Source organism: Natrix helvetica, assembly GCF_964273705.1.
Source record: "Natrix helvetica genome assembly, chromosome: 2".
NCBI lineage: Eukaryota > Metazoa > Chordata > Lepidosauria > Squamata > Natricidae > Natrix > Natrix helvetica.
The window spans coordinates 122,364,151-122,386,064 of NC_138552.1; the positions used below are offsets into that span (position 1 = coordinate 122,364,151).

At 39.2% G+C, this 21,914-nt stretch overlaps 3 protein-coding genes across 6 annotated transcripts in view; 2 read left to right on the top strand and 1 right to left on the bottom strand.

Moving 5' to 3' along the window:
- Positions 1–8,601, top strand: part of COL4A2 (collagen type IV alpha 2 chain) — a 209,548-nt gene extending 200,947 nt beyond the window's left edge. For all 4 annotated transcript variants that reach the window (XM_081944378.1, XM_081944380.1, XM_081944377.1 and 1 more), the window contains 4 exons: positions 1,147–1,263; positions 2,621–2,812; positions 4,196–4,482; positions 6,705–8,601. In XM_081944378.1, the coding sequence (XP_081800504.1) occupies positions 1,147–1,263; positions 2,621–2,812; positions 4,196–4,482; positions 6,705–6,959 (851 nt within the window). In that variant the 3' untranslated portion in view covers positions 6,960–8,601. The remainder of the gene's footprint in view (positions 1–1,146; positions 1,264–2,620; positions 2,813–4,195; positions 4,483–6,704) is intronic.
- Positions 8,602–9,194: 593 nt separating this feature from the next.
- Positions 9,195–12,527, bottom strand: RAB20 (RAB20, member RAS oncogene family). Its single transcript, XM_081944391.1, has 2 exons — positions 12,150–12,527; positions 9,195–11,006 (listed from the first exon to the last, which is right to left on the bottom strand). The coding sequence occupies exons 1-2, from the start codon at positions 12,316–12,318 to the stop codon at positions 10,474–10,476; spliced, it is 702 nt and encodes a 233-aa protein (XP_081800517.1). The 5' UTR covers positions 12,319–12,527; the 3' UTR covers positions 9,195–10,473.
- Positions 12,528–15,749: 3,222 nt separating this feature from the next.
- The window catches only part of SETDB2 (SET domain bifurcated histone lysine methyltransferase 2), a 57,474-nt gene continuing 51,309 nt past the window's right edge, over positions 15,750–21,914 (top strand). Inside the window, exons 1-3 of the mRNA XM_081943856.1 lie at positions 15,750–16,150; positions 20,196–20,318; positions 21,132–21,197. Of these exons, the coding sequence (XP_081799982.1) occupies positions 16,144–16,150; positions 20,196–20,318; positions 21,132–21,197 (196 nt within the window). The 5' untranslated portion in view covers positions 15,750–16,143. The remainder of the gene's footprint in view (positions 16,151–20,195; positions 20,319–21,131; positions 21,198–21,914) is intronic.

Genomic DNA, 21,914 nt, shown 5'->3' on the forward strand with positions numbered 1-21,914 from the left:
ATTTGCAATGTTACAGTTTCTTTTTCCTGCTGGTCCATTCTTTCAATTTTGCAGATACTGTCACTATAGGGTTCAAGACTATTTTAATAAACTCCAAACAGGTTCATTTATTATCTTTCAAGTCAAAATGTTGTCCTCTCTCCAAAAGCTAGTGATAGAACTTCCAAAAGGCACCTGTATAAACAACTTGTGCACTTCCTACTATCACTGTCAGTAAACAAGCTGAAATAACCTCGAATCTCGAGTGATCAAAAAGAAAGAAGAAAAAACAATATATCCAGCCTCTAAGTGGCAGTGTAACTGCTTTTCCTCCTGTTGTTACAACTCTCTTTAATCCTTCTTATTTTCTTCTTTATATTCCAAGCTTAAGAAAGAAAGAAAAACCTTAAATGGAGATTAAAAAAACAATCAAATCAATCAAATCAAGCATTATATTAAAAAAAGAAGGAGAATTTTAATCCATAGGTATAAGCAAAAGAGAAAAAAGAAGAAAAAAATTAATCCATTCAGTTTAAAAAAATAGGGAGCCCCTGCAAAAGTTCCATCCATGAAAAAAAAAGAAATTAGAAACTGGATAACACACTAAGTTCAATGCAGATCAATCTCGCCACCTACAGTCTTTTGTCTTCAATCTTAACTCAACTTAATATTTTTTGGGGGTAGTCTCTTTCTCTAATAATACAATTTCCTCACCAATTCGACACACTTTCTCTTTCCGCTTTTTTCCCATTCCGGAGCTGTCCCAACTTCATTAGCAGCTTCATTAGCTGCGTTTCTGTCGCCGAAAAAACGGCTATTCCTGGATCTTTCAGGGACTTTGCGATGTCCCTGAGATCAGTAGGAGGTGCCCTTCTCAATCACCATCTCTGCGGGATGGCTTAGGTCCAAATGGACCATCTAGCGGCAGGAATTCGACTGCGATCTCGGAGCACCAAGATCACATGTCGTGCCGTCGCAACGTCAGCTCTCTTCTCCCTCATAGGATCTTATTAATCGCTTTGCTATACAACGCAGCATGAATTATCTGTGAGCGACATACATCTTCCATTTTTTAAAGATCCTGAGTGGATTTAATAATTATTACCATAGCAACTTTGTAATAAAATGACATAGCCAATTATTCTGTTTAATAATCTTACTTTTAAGGTTTTAGAGGCCCCATAGGTAAACCGGGAGCACAAGGAGGAGGAGGTATAGCTGCATCTCCAGGCTTCAGAGGTGATCAAGGAGGACAAGGCCTGCATGGCCCAGCAGGCTTTGAAGGTAAATCCTAAAGTTCTTCTCTATTTTTGTATCTTCTCAGACATTTCATCTAATTGAAGGTTTAATTCTGCATCCAATCTATTCATATATATATTTCCCCCAGTTAAATAAGTGAAAGACTGCAGTAGGTCAGTTGAATGTGTGTACATGTAAATATGAGCCAAAATAATCTAAAGAAAAAAGTATAGGGTTTTTTAAAGATACGCATCTTAGCAGCTATTATTTGAAAGATGCATAAGAGGGCATAAATTTGGAATAGACATTCCATGCCTTTCTCATGCAAGAAGTAATTCAGATGGTGTTTACCTACTTTTTTAAATAATATGTTTATTAAAATTGATTTTTAAATAAATAATGAAGTATTATTGAAAAAAAATGATATAATAGTCTGATATTTTGCTTCATGTGAGCTTCTCAGTTTTTTAAAATTATTATTATTGAAAGAGTGTTAAAATAAACCTTTCAGACAGAATAGTGAGCCTGGCAGATTCTACTGGAGTTACCTATAGAGGTTGCCTGCTTTTGCATAACAACTTGGTATCTAACCTAACTTTTAGTTGGAATTTTTAATTTTTAAGCATGGTATGCAAATAATATCTAAGGGTTGCAGAAATGAAGAGGATGGTTCATCCCATAGTAGAGCCTCAGCTTTCCCAGATTTTCAGGAGTATGTATTTATGAGTACTACTGCATGCCGAATGTTGTCAACCCAAAGACTGCCTGATCACTACAGCCAGTGTAAAAGGAGCAATGTCAACCTGCATTTCCTTCCAACAACCAATAAAAAGCACATATTTTCCCCTCCACGGTATCTCTGCATTTGCTATTATTTTAAGGACCTTCCTTTATCCTTTGGAGACTAGCATAGAGAGATGGCTGTGTAATGTCCATGGATATAACATGCTTTGGTCACCCTTCTTAGTGCTTAATAACACACTTTGCATGGTCTGATCATTTAAATATATTATTTGAACAAAATACATGAAACAGATCTTGGGATGCTGCAAAGCACAATGCACAACGTGAGCCTTTTGGCATTTCTAGGAATGCCATAAAAGTCCCATTGGTTGGGAGGGATCTTCTAGGAAAAGTGCTAACTTCCTTGTACAAATGGGAGCTTTGTAACCTCATGCTCTGAGGATTCCAAATGGGTTCGCAGCCAGAAAAAGAGACCTTGTTATTTTCAAACTGCAGAGTATCTTTTGGCATTGGAGAAGTACTTTTTGGTAACTGCTATACAATACCAGAATCAGCGCAAATAAATTCAGTTGAACAGCTCTGGATTCTTGCCATTATTTTCGTAGACTGTGGGTGGCAATACCTTTAAAAGCAACATCCTGCCTTTATATTTCTCTAGGTGCAGTAGGTGTTCCTGGTACTCCTGGACTGCAAGGTATGCCAGGCCGCAGTGTTAACATAGGTTATCTTCTTGTGAAGCACAGCCAATCCGCTGAAGAGCCAATGTGTCCAGAGGGCATGAACCAACTTTGGAGCGGCTACAGTTTATTGTACTTTGAAGGACAAGACAAAGCGCATAACCAGGATCTCGGTATGCATTTTAGCTGCTTAATAAATAATAAAATGTATTTTTTTAAACAAACAGAATAGCTATTTATTGTCAGATAACATAATAGAAATGGTGTACCAGATTGGTACCGTGGTTTTACAATGGCATAAACTCATTACAGATCATTTCAGCAGATGCATGGATTATTATCCTGAAAAAAGAGTATTTCTACTAGTATTGGCTGGGCCAATATTAAACATCTGACAGGCAAACAGAAAAAGAAAGAAATGTAAAATGCTCCAAGGGTGATAGTGTCCATTCATAACATAGTTCTTGAACATGAGGCAAAAACTCATGCAAGTAATTGAAGAAATCTACATGGGTTTGTTTCAGACTTACAATCGGGTCTTCTGGAGGATACTGCTGACTGTCTCAAAATAATGTACCAGCAAAATCCATGCGAAGACTGACAACTATTATCAGTGCTATCACTATTATAACATTACTTATTGTTACTGTACTTCAACATAGAACATAAAATCATAGGGCTGGAAGGGACGCTGGAGGTTTTGTAGTCCAACCCTTTAATCCCTGATCCTTCTTTTTGATAGGCTAGACATACCTAGCTTTCTCAACTGTTCATCATATGATTTAGCCTCCAGACCCTTTGTCATCTTTGTTGCTCTTCTCTCCACACTTTCTAAGGCAGTGGTTCTCAACCTGTGGGTCGGGATCCCTTTGGGGGTCGAACGACCCTTTCACAGGGGTCACCTGAGACCATCGGAAAACACATATTTTTGATGGTCTTAGGAACCGAGACACCAATTTTATGGTTGGGGGTCACTACAACATGAGGAACTGTATTAAAGGGTCGTGGCATTAGGAAGGTTGAGAACCACTGTTCTAAGGTCTCGGAATCTTTTATGTATCATGGTGACCAGAACTGAATGCCGTAAGTGTAGCCTCACTAGTGCTGTATAAAGCGGCATTATTGCTACTCAGGATCTTGATACTATTCCTCTGTTCATATAACGCAGGATTGCATTGGCTTTTTCGGCAATTGCAACACATTGCTGGCTCATACTTAAGTGGTGAGTCACTAGAACTTTAGATCTTTTTCAACTGTTTAGCCAGGTACCATTTATTTTGTACCTATGTGTTTGGTTTTCCCTGCCTAAGTGTAGAACACTGCAAATTAATACTAGAGAAATGAAAGAAAAATATCCTGGGGGTAAAAGCATTCTGGCACTTCGCTAAGTTCTCAAATACATTAACATTTCCCCTTTCCAATCTTTCACAGGGAAGTTTCTGAAATATTTCAGAAGTACCTGCTAGTTTGGAAGACAGCCTTTATTGTTTTAAACTTCCAGAACAAAATACACCTGGAGACACATTTGTGATTATTCTCTGTGTTTATTCTTGTAGGCCTGGCTGGGTCATGTTTGGCTCGATTCAGCACTATGCCTTTCCTTTACTGCAATCCAGGGGATGTCTGCTACTATGCAAGTCGTAATGATAAATCCTACTGGCTCTCAACCACAGCTTCTCTTCCAATGATGCCTGTGGTAGAAGAAGAAATCAGACCTTATATCAGTCGCTGTTCTGTCTGTGAAGCTCCTGCTCTTGCCATTGCTATTCATAGTCAAGATATTACTATTCCTCACTGTCCTGAAGGATGGCGTAGTTTGTGGATTGGGTATTCTTTCCTTATGGTATGTGAGTCTTTTGCTGATTGGGGTACAAATTCAGAATGCTTTTAAAGTTATCACCTGTTTTATGTAAGGTTATTTATTTATTTATGGTGGTTGCCCAACTCACAAAATTGCAAATATGGCTGACTAACATGGGATTAAAAGTAAGAACAAAAAGAAACTAACAACAATAGAAACAACCCCCCAAGAGGTGGATTTATGGCTCTGATAAGCAGGCCTGTAGCCATTTGTCATGCCTAAAACCAAGAATAACACTTGACGGTTCTTCCAAGCTGACTTTATTGTATTACCCCTATAGATGAAATGTTGCCAGACTGAGAACTCTACTGTCTGCAACTACAATATACTATTATATTAGGGAGAACCCTTTCTTTCACATATAGCAGCATCTAAAATGAGATGCCTCTTACTTCCCTGGAATACACTATCGAGGAGCTCGGAATCCACCTCCTCAGTACATTGCATCAATTCATCCTCTTTCATATACAGAGGCTAGATTTACCGTTTTCTTTATCATGGTTTACAGGTAGTCCTCAAGTTACAATCACAATTGAACCCAAAATGTATGTTGCTAAGTGGAAATTTGTTAAGTGAGTTTTGCCCCATTTTACAACTTTTCTTGCCACATTTGTTACATGAATCAGTGCAGTTGTTAAATTAGTAACAGTTTTTAAGAGAATCTGGTTTTCCCGTTGACTTTCTCAGAAGGTTGCAGGTAATCACATGACCCCGGGACACTGCAACTGTTATAAACGTGAGTCAGTTGTCAAGCATCCAAATGTAAACAACATGACCATGCAATGGCCATATGAAAAATAGTCATAAGTCACTTTTTTCAGTGCTGTTGTAACTTCACATGGTCACTAAGTGAGCTATTGTAAGTCAAGGACTACCTGTATTGTCTACAGATAACCTGGCTCACACTTAAGCTCTAACTTATGGTTTAGGGCAGTGATGGCAAACCTTTTAGACATTGAGTGCCCAAACTGCGCATATGCGCATGCCCAAACTGAAAGGTGTGCATGCCAACACCAGCAGCACAGCAAGATCTTTTTCTTTCATGAGCTAGTTTGGTCATTTGCAGGGAAACAGAAGCTCACAAAAGAAATGCCATGGAGATCTCACCTGGGGCGATGGCGCGCATGCCAGCAGAGAGGGCTCTGTGTGCCACCTCTGGAACACGTGCCATAGGCTCACTATCAAGGGTTTAGGGTCAGGGTTAGAATTGCATGTCATGCTAAATCATGAATTGCACAAATCATTTTTCTCTCTTCTTGCTTTCCATACTATATAGCTTTTTTTACTATAAATGCCCTTCTGTTTTCTTCCACCTGGAGATTTAACCCTTCCCATCTCAATCACAAAGCCTCTTTCAAATGTAACAAGTTGATATTTTTCAAAAACTTTCATTGATACCTATGGGTTTAAAAATAAAGAGACTATATGGGGCAAGTATGAAGTCCATAAATTTATGATACTACTTAATTTTCTGTTTATTTTTCTGGTTATTTATTCACCCTTTTAAGAAGTAAAAATATTGGCACAATATCATCAGAGTTCCAAGCATTTAGATTACATTTGAAAAACATACAGGTCCATAATTTTGCCCTATTAATTTATTAAAGCATATATATTAAATATTTAAGGTATGAGCACTTCAATTACATTCATTCATTTATTCATTCATTCATTTTCCATAGCCGCCCATCTCAATGTTGTAGTTGATTATCTTTTTGATCATACAAGGGCATATTTAGATATAATTTCAGACAGCATAATAAATTACACTCCCCACGTTAGACTGCATTAGTTTCAGAAAACAGAAAGTCTGACATGAGGAAAAGAGCTGCCTAGAATGGATCGTAAATATAGAATGTCTCTGAATAGATCTCTGTATTTTCCCACATTGACTTTCAGTTCATAAATCTGGTGCATTAAGCTCCTGTTCAACACCAATCAGATAAACAAGTGAAATTACAATGGCCATTACAGACAATAGCTTCTCTGTGTTTTAACTCTGAAATGATAGATGTTAAAAGAAACAGTATTAGTGGACAATACTGGGCATATGGAACCTTTGTTACCCCACACTTGAAGTATATCCCTCCTTCCCTGAGAGGAAAGCTAGCATATGAAAAGTCTCCTCCCATTTTTATGATCACCACTGCCTGTAATATACTTCTTGTACTATATTTGAATTGTTGTCATCTGGTTTCTTCTAGCACACTGCAGCTGGTGCCGAAGGAGGAGGGCAGTCACTGGTTTCTCCAGGTAGCTGCCTAGAAGACTTCAGAGCCACACCATTCATTGAATGCAATGGTGCTCGGGGGACCTGTCACTACTTTGCAAACAAATACAGTTTTTGGCTTACCACCATTGACCATCAATTTCAACATTCACCACCTTCAGATACTCTCAAGGCTGGACTCATCCGAACACATATAAGCAGATGCCAAGTGTGTATGAAAAATTTGTAAAATAAACAACCCCCCTCCCAAAAAAGAAATGTCATTTCAAAGTGGCATGGATTAGATTTTGTTGGTGCTTATTTAACTTATTACCTCATCATTTGAACACCATTGTTATCTGGAAGAACAACCTGCAAGTACATATAACCAAACAATTGTTCAGTCTTTGTTCACGTTATTGTGAGTTTGCTTTTATATACTGCAAATAATAGTCTGTTATGGGAATAAAACAATAGGCAATGCTTCATTATTAAATATACTTGCTGTCATTTAAATCTGATTTACTGTTAAATGATATTTATCTTTTTTTCAATGTATTACTAAACACTACTAACTCTTAGTCATTGAGTATTAAATAAACATTTAAACACAAATGCAAACTATGTTGGAATTTAGGATTTTAAACTGTATTTAGCAAACTCATATTGTTAAAATGAAAATGGCATTTCAACATCCTCAAAACAGTCAAAAATAAGCTGTATGCTTGCTCTAAGTGAGTCCTGTTTTAGCTGAGGTGTTTGGTTACAAATCCAACAGAACAACAATGTTTTATGACTGAAGGAAATATGCATGAAATATATTTTTGTTATATTTCAAGGCCTTTATTTTTATACATTGTTACTTTAGTAAACATCCTGTTGCTATTAGTGCCTAATTTCAAAAGTCTGCAGAGAATGAACAAGAAGCTTTATTTATGTGTTACTTGACTTTTTTTGAATGCAATCTTATATTATTCTATGCAATCTTCTCAATGGATAGACATAGCCCATTAGACCAGAATTCATTTAATATTACTTTAGTACAGCTTGTAAACAACCTATGGCCTTTTAGATGTTGATATTCTACCTGAGTTGATGAGAAATTGTGGTTTGGAATCCATATCTGAAGGTACTTTGCCTATTTAGGCAAATACTACTTTGGCTAATTCTCTTCAATCATTACTGGGTATCACAGAATCTGTCATAATAATCTCATAATTTCAGGAATAGCACAAAAGGAAGGTGTTTAGAAAACTGTGCCTTGCAGCAATTGCAATTAAAGCTACAGTCAAGAACCACTCTCCTAGAGAGTACCATTTAGTAAGATTTGTGAGTGTCCATCCATACTTAGGAATGTGACATTTGTCAGTCTTCTCAATATAAGGATAAGAGAGACTCAATTAGTATCATATTCTTGGGAGGGAAGTGAGTGACAGAAAAGGCATCTCTGCCGAGAAAGAATTAGGACTCTGCCTGAGAAAGTGAGAAACACACTTTACTCGTAGCAGTGTAATACCAAAGCTGTGATTATGTGCATACTTAACCGTACAAATGAAGCTTGACTGGCTTCCAAGTAAACATGCATAAAATTGTTGAGTAAATCAGTTTCTATCCCAATTCCTTCACCAGTATGGATAAGCAGATGAAAAGGAGGCAGAATCTCAATGCTACAAGTGGCAACAACCCTCTTTGGGTGGCAGGAATAGGGCAGCTGCCCAGACTAATCTGTAATTGGGCACTTGGGACTTCCCACTGCTCCCCGGAGTGTTTCCTTCCCAAACCAAATCCTGAATAAGAAATGCTCAAATTTCCTTTCATGTGTTTCTCCTTTGTACTAAGGATCACAGTGTTTTATTTTGTGTGATAAATAAAAGTATCATTTTCTTACTGAATTGGTACAGGTTTTATAAGATATAACTTAAATCCTAAAAAAAGAAAAAGAATCCCATGTAAAGAAACAACCCATATATGAAGTGACTTGAAGGGGACAGGACAAGAGAATCCATTTAAAAGTCCCTGGCATTCCCAATGTCACCGTCTAGTAAACTGTAGCAGAACAGAGGTTGCAATGGAAATGTGCATATCTAAAGCATCACCCTTAGATGCAGAGCATGTAATCACATTCAAATCAATTTAAATTCTTCATATTTAAGGAAATTCTGTGGATCTATTTCTTACATATCTGACAAAGACTGAAAAAGTTTCAGAATTAGAAGAACACTATGAGGATTTAGAGGCCCAATGATTTTTTTATGGATTTCCAGGCTGTGTCAGTTTCCTCCCAATTCTCATTTACTATTAAAATCTATTTCCTCCAAGGATGAACTCAGCACTGCTATTTCCTGCCAGAACTCAGTCCTAAAATAAATACCATAATTTGGGATTTTGGGATTCAGACACAAAATATATAATCCAGGCATACTTTAGTCCATAATCTCTAGTTTTATCAATTATTGTCACAAAAGTAATTACTAAATTTTATTGCAAATATAAATACTTTTAAAAATAGGCAGAGGTAAAGAGCTGTTTTGTGTCAATAGATTGTTTGATCAGCCTCATAGTAATTTCTTTTACATTCAGAAAATGTGGAAATAACTGCAGATCTTTAGAAAAAGTAATCTTCCTAACAAGGAAAAAATTAAGTTGATATCTTTATATAATTCCCCAACAACAGCATTGAAAAATCACTACTATCACCATTACTTTGTCATCACTGATTACAACCAAAGTATTAAAATAATTTTGATTCTCTAACAATCAAGTTCCTGTTATATTGCAATCATCTTCATAACAAAACATTCATTTCTTCCCTGTCCTCACCCACTTTTACAAATTAAATGTTCCCCCTAGCCATGTATTCATATCCACTTTTATGACTCTATTAATTATTCATAATTTAACAAAAATATGTTTAAATAATTTCACCAGAATCTGATCTACTAATAACCCAAAGTATCCACTCTTATTGATTTAGAACATAAATAACTCATCAAGCCCCTGGAATTTCAAAGATTGAAGCTAATAGTACAATTATAAACATTATTAGTTCCAATACCACCAATTCACCATTGAGTTCAGATCAATCTAAAACTGCAAACTACTTTGTGAATTCCTTTAGGTGCATTTTGTTATAGGAGAAATGGGGAATAATTTTTTGCCTAACAAATGTCTGGGTTATATTGATAGTGACTCTATATTGGTAGTGATTCAATCCCATTCTGTTAATCTGACTTTCTTTTTTTGGTCTGGCTCCGGTGGCCCACAACCATGCAATTAATGAGGAGGGAGAAAAGGGAAGAATTAGTTAGCTATAATTTTTTTATTTTGCTGAAAAAATATGGTGTGAAATGGCTGATTAACATCTACCTCCTTCCTGAAATCTATTTCTTCATTTATAAATTCCTCCTTACTACATAGTGAATGTCACATATCAAAAGCTTCTTGCCAAAACAAATACTAAAGATTCATGTGTGAAACAGCATATAGTATCATAAATTTAATGTGGGGGGGGGGGAATCACAATGGACTTTAAAAGCTTTCAATAATTGACTCCAAGCTCCCCCTCAATGAAGTTTCTTTCTCATTACATCATTTACAGTAATTGTTACAAAAATTCATTTTTATAGAAGATGCAGTTTGTCTGGTTGGCCTTGTTATTTTTGCAGTCTTCATTCAACATTTCTTTTTGCAGTATTGTAACACTTTTGCATTGTTGTAGCACTTTTCTGCATTGTCCTTCAATTGGTGTAAAAATGCATTCAGAGTTATCTGCAGCATGCAGTGTGTGTGTTTTTAGCAGTCTTGCAGTTATTTAAGTCTACTGTTTGTGGCAAGCCTTCAGCTTTTTGTTGCAAAATTACCGGTACTATCATTTCAAATACATTTTCAAAAAGATGGTCCACATTATAACCAGTTTTCGCACTAGTTTCAAAACACATTTTTTCTGCTGCTGGAGCATTTGCCTCATCCAACATTTTATACTTGAGGATTTTCCTATAAAATGCGGCAGCATCATTCATATGGACTTGTTTTTTCACCTTTGTAGAAATGGAATTATTGGAGGGTTTCTCAAACTGATGCTTGTCTTCTGATTCTGGCAAAGAGGCACCCGCATCTATCAGGTCAACTTTGTTCCCAGCAATAACAAAGAGACAATCTGGGTTGGCGGAATCTGTTAATGCCAAGAACCTATCCTCAAGTTCCACCATGCTCTGTAAGTTAGTTACATCATATGTGAGAATGACAGCTGCTGCTCCTCGGCAGTACATGGACCCAAGGCCGTGGAACTGCTCCCGACCTGGAAGAAAGAACACAATACTGAAAGAGGATTAGGGGACTGGGGGCTAAAGCGTATGAAGAACGGTTGCTGGAATTTGGTATGTCTAGTCTATGAAAAAAAGTACTAGGGGTGACGTGATAGCAGTGTTCCAATATCTCAGGGGCTACCATAAAGAAGAGAGGATCAACCTATTTTCCAAAGCATCAGAAGACAAGACAAGCAACAGATGGAAACTAATCAAGGAGAAAAGCAATCTGGAATTAAGGAGAAATTTCTTGACAGTGAGAACAATTGATCAGTGAGTGGAAGGCCTTGCCTTCAGAAGCTGTGGGTGCTCCATCACTGGCAGTTTTTAAGAAGAGAAAAACTTGCTCAGAATGGTAGAGTCTCCTAGTGGTGGCAAAGGGTTGGACTAGAAGCCCTACAAGGTCCTTCCAATTCTGTTTTCTGTTAAGTGAAGAATATTGGCTTGACAATATATGAATTTCTGAATTTTCCCAACAGTTTTGTTGTACTTTTGCAACAACTGAAAACTCACACAAGCAGACCATGAATTCATCTTTGAATTGGACAGACTTCAGTAATGCAAATCCTTATACTGGCCCAGAAGATAAGGAAACTTTGTCCACCAACCACCCTAATATATAATCCCCAAAAGTGGCTGCTACAGTCATTCCATAATAAAATTTAAAAATCCTGCATAGGGTACTGTTACTGACGCAGAAGCGTCAAATCCTCTTTTGGAAAAGCTGCTTAAGTTATGCCAGAAGCCAAAAAAACTCTTGGATGTTCCCAAAAAGCTGAAATGTAGGGCCTAAACGAAAACAGGAGCCAGGCCCTGGAGTGAAAACCCTTCCAGGGAACTGAGCGGGCGCGGTGCCGGAAAACCAGACAACCGGGTCCATGGGGCCGCTCAGTCCCGCGGAAGGGCTCCTCCGACCGCAAGCGCTAACTTTCCACGGCGGAGCGAGTGCGCGGCTAGCAAGCACCGGTGGGCGTGTCGGGCTGCTTTTCCGAAGTTGGCAAAGTTAGCCGAGCGCGGCGTGGCGCCTCTTGTCCCGCGCACGGTCCGCTCGGCCTCGGAAACGCAAGAGGGGGAGCCGCCCCCGCCCCTCCTTCCGCCGCCGGGAAACAACCAAACTCGTCGAGGTCCCCCTTCACCTGCCGTATCCCAAACCGAGATGTTGTGGGGGCCCCACTGCTTGAGGTAGAAGGCGCCCCCGACGGTGCTGACGGTGTCCTGGAAGCGCCGCTCCATGTAGCGGTGGAGCAGCGACGTCTTGCCCACGTTCATGTCGCCCAGCAGCACCACCTTTCCGTCGGGCTTCATGTTGTCCCGCCGGGCGTGATGGCGTAGCCTTCCCCGTCCTCCCGGCGCTCCTGGAGTTCTTCGGAGGAGAGAGGCGGAGTTGCGCTTTCGCTCTCCTCCGAGGGCGGAGGTGACGGGAAAGGGAGGGCGCAGGACTATCGGCAGCGAAAGCCCTATGGGGGAGAGTTGGACGTCCGCAGGCGCTCTGACCGGCGGGGGCCGCCCTGGCCTCCTCGCAGGAACGCGGCTAAGCAATTAATGCTGAGGAAGATGGCTCGACCACGATTTACTTAATCGTGATTAATTCACCAAACCGCAGTAGAACTGTGGGTGGCAAAGAACAGGGACTGGGTTCCTAGCACAGCTGTCAAAACAGAACTAGCCCCGTTATGATAATACTCTAATTTTAGAGTGTACTACTGTATTAAGTTTAAAGATGTGACAGAATATTTCAAAATCGTATTAATGAAATGTGAACTAAAATAAGTAGCTCGCTATCAGATCCACCCACACACAAAGCTGCAATATAAATTGTCCCATTTCCTTTTATTTCTTTGATCCATTACATTCCCATAAAAAATCCATTTATCTTTCACAACACTTTCTCTGATTCTAATGGAAATCAGACCAATTTTTCCCATCGGAGAGCTCTCCTTATTTTCTACCGAGATTTCTTTAGCGCAACTTGTTTCTGTGGAGTAAGTCACACACCGAATATAAATGGTTTTACTTTTGAGTAAATATCCATAGGATCGTTATATACCACGAAAGAGCAACAGTATAAGAGAAACTGAAATTAAATGAAAAATGAGATACAGTATAGTTAGACCTTGATTTATGAGCATAATTGAACCTGCAATTAAGCAGCTCACCATGTGACTGATTTTTCTGATTACCATGTGACTGAACAACGACTTGCTGGGAGACTCTTCAGATGGTCACTCATGCGCTGGGGAACATATGGTTATTGCATTATTGCATGTGTAGTACATGGGCTGCCCTTGAAGACCGCCCAGAAACTAAGCTGGTTCTAAGCAGGAAGCTAAGCATGGGTCCCTTTCAGTGTGTCCATGTATCACCACTTCTGTGCAAAAGCTGCACTGGCTGCCAGTCAGCTTCTGAGTGCAATTCAAAGTGCTGGTTGTTACCTATAAAGCCCTGTCTGGCAGAGGGCCTGAATATCTGAGGGACCACCTTCTTCCAGTCATTTCTGTCCACCTACCGTAATAGTACACTCCGGCAGAATGGGAGTACTCCAAGTCCTCATCATTAAATATAGTCATCTGGTGGAACCAAGCAAGTGCACCTTCTGTGCACCAGCCCCTATCCACCCAGAGATCAAAACTGAACCTTCTCCAGAAAGCTCTGAAAACTTGGCTCTAGTCCCAGGCCTATTAATCTTTGTCTAGGGCTTTTGCTTTGTTTGATTTTTGTTGTCTGTAAGATTATTTCAGGCTGGGCTGTCTGTCTATTTGGTATAATGTTTTTATCTATTTTAATGTTTTTGCTAGCTTTTTTACACTGTCCAGAATAACCAACTTAGATTATTATTAACCCAGTTATAATTCCATATTGTTGGATCTGGCTTTGCCCAAATATAATAGCTAACAGTTACTAGTTTAAGAAATTCAAAGCTCCTACCTACTTACTCCAATCCTGCCTCTATGGAAATGATAACATCCATCTTTCCTTAACCTCTCATTTGAGAGAAGTTACTGTTATGCCCCTGAACAAGCAGTTTTCACACAACCTGGGGGAGGGGGAGGAATGTCTCTATTTTCAGTGTGTAACCTGCCCAGTGCCATGTGAGCCATTTCATTCGACAGTAAGGACTAGGTTTTATAATGTGAATAGCAATAGGCATGGAACTGAATTTATTCAGCTGTATCCTATAAGGTGGCTGAGAGGAGTTTTTCTGGTGACACTGGGAGAAATGAGATTTAATTTTGAGAGTCCAGAAAGAAAAAGAGGGAGGGAAATTGAAGGACTGTAATTCAGAAACTATAAAAGAAAGTAATGCTCTTAGTAATTGTGTACTTTTTTTTTACTACCTAGGTAGAAAACATACTTCAAGTCAATGCATTTACCACCCAGGATCAGTGTTGGGGTGCAGGAAGAGGCGGCCACTATCACCTTCAATTCTTGTTGCAGGTTCATGCACGTTTTGCTTGATCCAGTGCAACAAATCTTACCCTCTTATGAACTTCAGTCCTGGAATACAGCCGTTCTTGTCTCTCCTTGTCATCTGACCACATCACACACACACCCATTGCGTAGTGATGCTTTCTTCCGAAAAAGGATAAAGCACAAAACAAAATTAGTTGCTACGGCTACTAACCTCATGTTCTTTGAATATGCTTTTTAAAGGCACTGATTGGCTCTTGTGCCTTTGTGCTGAACTTTTTATCACATTTTTGGGAAGCTCCTGCCCAAGAATGAAATATTTTGGGGAATAATTTGAAAGAAGAATATTATTTCCCAAAAGGGAGAAATGGAGAAACTTGCTCAAGCAGCCTCAGTCTTAATAGCCTATAACAGATGCCCATTAAGAAATCTTGGGCCAGCCTATTCACAAAATACCTTCACTTCCAGATGATGGGATTAAGGACAATACATGACTTTAACCCCATTCATTGAGAAAAGTGGAAACAGTACCTGTCCACTTAAAAAGGCAGGCAGGCTGCAATAGATAACAGGATAAAATCAATTACAGGATTAGGATAAAGGAAGTCATAATTAAGACCCATCCAGAGCCTTGGCAAAACAAATAAAGCCAATCAAATTATAAAAACAGACAAATTGCATGGTGTGGTTCTGTTGATCAATAAACAGTATTTCTTTCCAATTAGCCTCCATGTTATTTCCAGGGTCTTTCTCCCAGCTTGGAACTGAACCAGATGGATTTTTCTTCCAACAATATATAATGAGCAGCAATTGTATTTTGTTTTGCTGCAATTATCAGGTGTTATTTGTATCCACTGCATCTCTTGTGTAATTCATATATGGGTAAGTTGTGGTCTGTTTTTGGCTAGGCCAGGTCTGGAAAACTTTAGATACCAAGAGCAGCCTGCTTTTATATCTCTTTGCTTCCATTTGCTGTCCATACAGGGTTTTGCAATTCTGGTGTTAAACCTCTACTTTGGTTTCCTAAAAAACATCTGCCACCCAACGTTTTTGCATCCTATATCTGATTTGATTCCTAAACAGTTCATAGTCCTGCTACTTCGACAGGAGCTATACTGTAATAATAATTAAAGCATTAAAGATTTTTAAGCATTTTGTCGGAAGATGCAGAACCGGTTTCCGCTCAAACGGCGTCGCTTTACGGGATTGCTTCAAATCGAGTCTTTTCAGCTGCGGCCTCGTGTCCCGCTATATAAAGACTCTGCCCACTCGCATATGGCCTCGTATTGTAGTTGCTGGGGCATTTATAAAAGAAGCCAATACTTACTTGCACTCGCCTGTTTAACCTGCAATAAAGCGGACACTAATATAACCTATCGCGGAGCTCTTAAAGGTCTTTCCCGTGGTTTCCGAGACGTGCTCGTCATTTCCGACAAAGGGAGGCGGTGCCCTGAAAGCTACTCACCAGGTTTTTGTTGCCCAGTTCTTGCCTTTAAGCCGCCGTTTCCGCGCGTTGTCTCGGACGCTGGTGCGGACGACGGACTTAACGGGAGGAACGCTCTCCTCCCTCCCTTCCTTCCTCCCGGCTTTTTGTCTTTTGGCCACTGGTGACGAGGAGCTCCGGGTGCTGCAGGCTTTGCTTTGTTTTGCGCGGCAGAGCACAGTCCTGCCGGGGCGGCGTTTGCGGGCGAGGCCTGGGCCGTTCAAGGAAAAGCCGACGCGATGAAAGGTAGCGAGTGGCTGGAACCGGGACCGAGGGAGGGTTGCTGTAAGGTGAAAGCTCCACGCTTGAGACGCTGCCTTTGGAACTAAATGTATTTATTTTTATAAACGTTTCCTTTAATATGATATATACAAATTATTAACTCAATATATTTTGGGCACCGATTAGCAACAAACATAATAGCATCCAAGATATGCATGCATTTTAGTCACAGATATGGAAATGATTTATAGCAGCGATGGCGAACCTTTTTTGGCTCGCGTGCCAGAAGTGGGGGAAACGCAGGGGGGTCGTGTGCGGGCGTGCCGCACCCATAATGCAATGCGTGACCCCCCCAGTGCGCATGCGCGCACAACGCGCAACCCCCCCATTTTTACATGCTTTTTTCGCCCTCCCCAGGCTCCAGAGGCTTTATAGGAGCCTGGGGAGGGCGAAAAGAGCTTCCCCAGCCCCCCAGAGGCCCTCCGGAGGCTTCAGTGACCGTCCGGAGGCTTCCCTGAAGCCTTCGGAGCGCTCAAAAGGATTCTCTGAGCAAACTGGAAGTGACTTCCGGTTTGCTTGGAGGGCTGTTTTAAGCGCTCCGAATGTGTCAGGGAAGCCTCCGGACGGTCCCTGAAGCCTTCGGAACGCTTAAAACGACCCTCCGAGCAAACCGGAAGTGACTTCCGGTTATTATTATTATTATTATTATTATTATTATTATTATTATTATTATTATTATTATTATTATTATTTCACATTTATAAACCGCCCCCTCTCCCAAAAAGGGAAGGCCGTTTTAAGCGTTCAGGGAAGCCTCCGGACAGTCTCTGAAGCCTCCGGAGGCCCTCTGGTAGGGCAGGGGAGGCTCTTTTCGCCCTCCCCAGGCTCCTATAAAGCCTCTGAAGCCTGGGGAGGGCGAAAAATGGCTTTCAAAAAGGTGAACTCAGCTGGCCAGTGCGCTCATGCACGCTGGCCAGCTGACAGGGCAGCGCCTCGCATGCCCTGACAAATGGCTCCGCGTGCCACCTGTGGCACGCATGCCATAGGTTCGCCATCACTGATTTATAGCCTTCTCTTTTTAAAGCATGGTTTTATGCTATATTTAATGCACGTTGCTTATCTTCTATTAAAACCATCTTACATCATTTCTCTGTAATTTTACATATGCTTTTAAAAATATCTTGTAGGGGACTTTCGGTGGCACCGTAGGCTTTGAAGGACGTTCCTTTGGGAACGCCAGCCTCGTGATCGTGTTTAAGCTGCTAGAACAGCATAAATCAGCTGTCAAGCTGCTTGAAAACTCTCCCCTCGGGAAGAGAGGGGGAGAAGAGCAGTCGGGCAAGGGTGAGCTCCCCATAGACCCCCAGGAGCAATTCTGGGGCTCGAAGGGTGAGAGCCCCCAGCAGCCCGACAAGGCTCCGCATCTCGGGACACTTCTGCTGCAGCAGAAACAAAACGCCAAGACCACCCCTGCAATCAATGTTTTAATCTACAATTGAATAAGAAGCAGGCAGAGCAAAGACAGGAGCGATTATAATTGCAAGTATAAACTTTAACTCCGACGCAGTATCACTTCCTTCTGTGGAGATTGAGGAGAACAAAGGGTAATAAAGACGGCGTCTGCAAGTCAAAGGATGTGATCAAAGCAAAACTTAAAAGGAAAGTATTTGTTAAGTGTTTGTTAACGTCGTTAAAAGACTCGAACTCAAGATTAAAGAAAACAGTTTTGGTTTACTAATGAGCTATAAGATTTAACAAGTTTGGGGATTAAGTGCACTTTTTGGACTCAATAATTTGGTTGTTGGAAAGTGTGATTTGAATATTCGGAAATGCCTTCAAAACAAATCAAAATAAGTGCCTCTAAGAGTGCTGGAAGTCACCCGGCCCAGCCACCTAAATTGCAGTCTTTATTATCTTTAGTGGATACACAAACTGTGACATTTGAAACTCTCCAAGGTGCTTTAAAAGCACAAGCCTCAGTTTTGCAAGAAAAAATTACATCTGCCCTTAAAGATGTGTCTGATGAAATGTCTGAAATTAAGGACTTAATTCAAACCCACAATCAACAAATAAGAGAGGATGTAGTGGATGCGTTTAAGGGTTTGTTTGCTTTTGTAACATCATTAGACGACAGGGTGGAAGATATTACTCGGTCTAATGTGAATTTGGAGAATAAAGTTGATGAGATTCAAATCAAGATTGAAAAATCAGAGGCAGAATTTACAATGATACAATACAGAGCGATGGAATTTGCTTTGAGAATAAGAGGCCTGAAAGAAGATAACCAAGAAAATTTGAAAGAAATCTTTGCAGAAGCTTTCGCTCAGTTAATTGGTGAACCAAAAGCAGAATATGATTGGCAGATTGAAAAAAATTATTGTGTTAATTCATGGATTGCCAGACAGAGACAACTACCAAGAGATATTGTAATCTACTTTGTTACCAGGAAAACAAGGAATGGAATATTACAAGCGACTTACGAAAGCAAATTACAGGTGGCAGGACAGGAGGTCGCAGTACTGAAGGAAATTCCTTTTAAAATATTGAGATCTAGAAAGGATTATGCATTCCTAGTTGATGAATTTAGAAATCGCCAGATACAGTATAGATTGGAGGCCCCAACCAGATTGGTGGTGAATTTAGAAGAAAGATATCGTCTTAATTCAGTTTGGAAGGCAAAAGATTTTTACAGTAATGTACTAAAGGCTGGATATCCACCGTCCCCAGGATAAATCCAAAAGAAGAATCAGAAAAATAACAGGATGTGAGATAGTATCCACTTAGGACTCTATATTACAATTTTAAATGGGAGATTACATAAGTATAATTATGACCATTATGGCACAAAATATAGATAGAGATGGATAAATGGGAGAACTTACAATAGTTTTTGCTGGGAAGGATAATAGTAGTAAAATGAAAGTCTTGTTTAAGTTTTTTTTTTCTTTAAATGATACCAAGATTTTTTTTAAAAAGGAAAAAAGAGATGCAAATATGGAAGAATGGTAGAAAGGTATTGATAATTTTGTCTAATAATGATGGGAATATGGGAAAAGATTTGGGTAAGAAATGAAAAATTTATGCAAGATTAAAACTTGATAGAGAGTTTTTTATAAAATGTTTTATAGATGGTCTTTAGATCTTAAAAAGTTAGCTTGTGTGTATCCCAATTTATAATTTAAATGTTGGAAATGTGATTGTGTTGATGCTATGTATTATTATGTATGGTGGATTTGTAAAGAAGCTAAAGCATTTTGGATAAAAATATGGTGGATTATTTAAAATATTCTCAAAAAGAGGATAAAGTTCACTCTTCAGTTGTTTTTGCTAGGTATAATTACAGACTACAATTATAGAGACTAATTTGATTCTGAATTTGATAATGGCAACAAGATTGCTCGAAGAAGGAAGAATTGCTTACTATTCAAGATTGGACGTTATAAGTAGTTAATTTAGCAGAGACAGCTAAAATTTCAGCATATTGGAATGACTATTCAGAGGAGAAACACAAGCAGGAATCGAGAAGATGGATTGACTATATTCAAATAAACATTGGACTAAGGAACTTCAATTCGCTTATGAATGAATAAGGAATGTTATAGTTTATCCAAATTTAGCTTAATAAAAGGGGAGTTAAAGTATAAGAGGGAGGTAAGATGTTATAGTTAGTTAGCTTATGTTAGTGTATGATTGTTAAATGTTTATACCCTGTATTTTGCTCTGGGAAGTTGGAGGGAGGGAGGGGTGGCAGGGTTGGGGTGGAGGGAGGGAAAGGGAAGGGGAAATATCTGTAAATTCTACTAAAACGTTTCAATTAAAAAAAAGTATCTTGTATTGTTTTGAATTTTCCACCCTTTTTCACTGTTGGGTAAATTGTAGCATTCAGTGAATCATTTCTTTTCTCTGCACTATACATATTGTATATTGTACACTCTTCTTTTTAAGTCTATGCCATATTTATGTAGTACACATTCATAGTTATTTATGATAATCCATACTAGGAAGTGAGGTAGGATTAGGATGTTGGTAGTCACCCGAAATGTAAATGTAAACTTTTTTTTGTTCATAGTTGACTCAAAAAGGCTCTGGAAGCACATGGAAAAAAATAAAGTAGACAATATATTTGAGTGTATGCACAAGGCACTGTTGTCTTTGCAGCAGAAGATCAAAGATGGAACTGCAACAAGCGAAGGTTAGACATCTTTCTAAACTATCACACCTAAATAGAGAAATTAGTGAAACAAAACTCATACTCAGTTTTGCAGGTACAATTTGTGATATTAAGTAATCTGTCCTATGCAGACAACTTAACCTTGCAATAATTTGTAATGGTTAGTTTTAGAACTGGATAAAACAGTCATGCAGAGATTGCAGCTGAATTTAGTAAGCAAATCTTATTTCTACTTCAGTGGTACCTTTGTACTGGACTGCTTTGAAATTCATCAAATTTGGTACTGAACCCATTTTGACATGAAAGGTTTTTTGGAAATGCCTTGCTATTGCTGCCTTCATAGGGTGGAGAAATAGTGACTGGCCCAAACTTACCCAGTTGGCTTCATGCCTAAGGCACAATCTCTTGATTGTGTCTTGGGCCTTAACAGCTACACCAAACTGGCTCTCTTGGTCTTTAATAGGAATGTTTTACAACCAATGTTGTTGTATTTAAGTACAATGACAATAAAGATTATACTTATACTTTAATTTAGATTCTGCAGTGAACAAATTTGTTGACCTTGGTAGCTCCTTGCAGTTTTGTGAAAATAAGTAGGAGGAAAAATGTATCTGCACATATGGAGCTTCTTTGTTCCAAAATATGTACCTGTATTTGATACTAAGTATGTAACAGACTATAAGTGGTTGGGAATCACACTTAAGTCTCAAAATGTATGGAGGACTTCAGCTAAGAGATGTCAATCAAAAGGACCATTTTACTGTTTATTAACATCTACATCATTTTAAGATGCTATATATCAGTGCAGTTTTCTGTTTTTGTTATTTTGAACAGAATGCAATCAAGCTTTGGCACTTGTGAATCAGCTGGGTATGACTGACCTCTTACCCCTGGCGCATGGTATGAAAAATCTCTTTGCTTTGTTATAACAGTTGATGACATTTTTTCCTTTCTATAGGCATGAGCATCTTACCTAGCCAGAAGAAAAAGCCTGAGGAATTACTTTTCCTCACATATTGGCTCTTGCTTGATTTTTCTATAAGGAAATTGAGCCTGATTCCTATTGTCTACTCTCTATTGGATTTTCCATTTCAGCAGATTCAATACTTGGATACTTGTGGTTTTAATTTTTCACAAAACATAAACGTGACATAGTCATATTTTATGGGGGACCCAAATTCAAATTTCATTGTGACAGATCAAAAGCTTTCTAGTAAACATTTTGGGAAAGCTGAAGCCAGTCCATTTAGTATTCACCACCTCCGGTAGCAAGGCATATGTAATTCCCCTGAACTGGGTCAGAATGATACGTTGTCTAGTTCATTGTTACCAAGCCCTTCCAGAGTTTGGATAGAAGAATTTACCTAGCACACTGCCTGATCTTTTTAGTGGAGATGGCTTTTACGTGTGAAGCACTTGCTTTTCCAATGATACACGTCTGTGGATTTACTAATCGACAGACCTCTGTTAGCAGAATATTATGGAGTCAAATTCTTGCTGGTTTACCTCTTTTAACACTTATTGTTGTTTTACTAAAAGCTGTCTTTATCCGTTGTTCATCACTTAAACAGGACAAAGAATGCTCCTACTGGTGCATCAAATATAAGAGGAATGTGT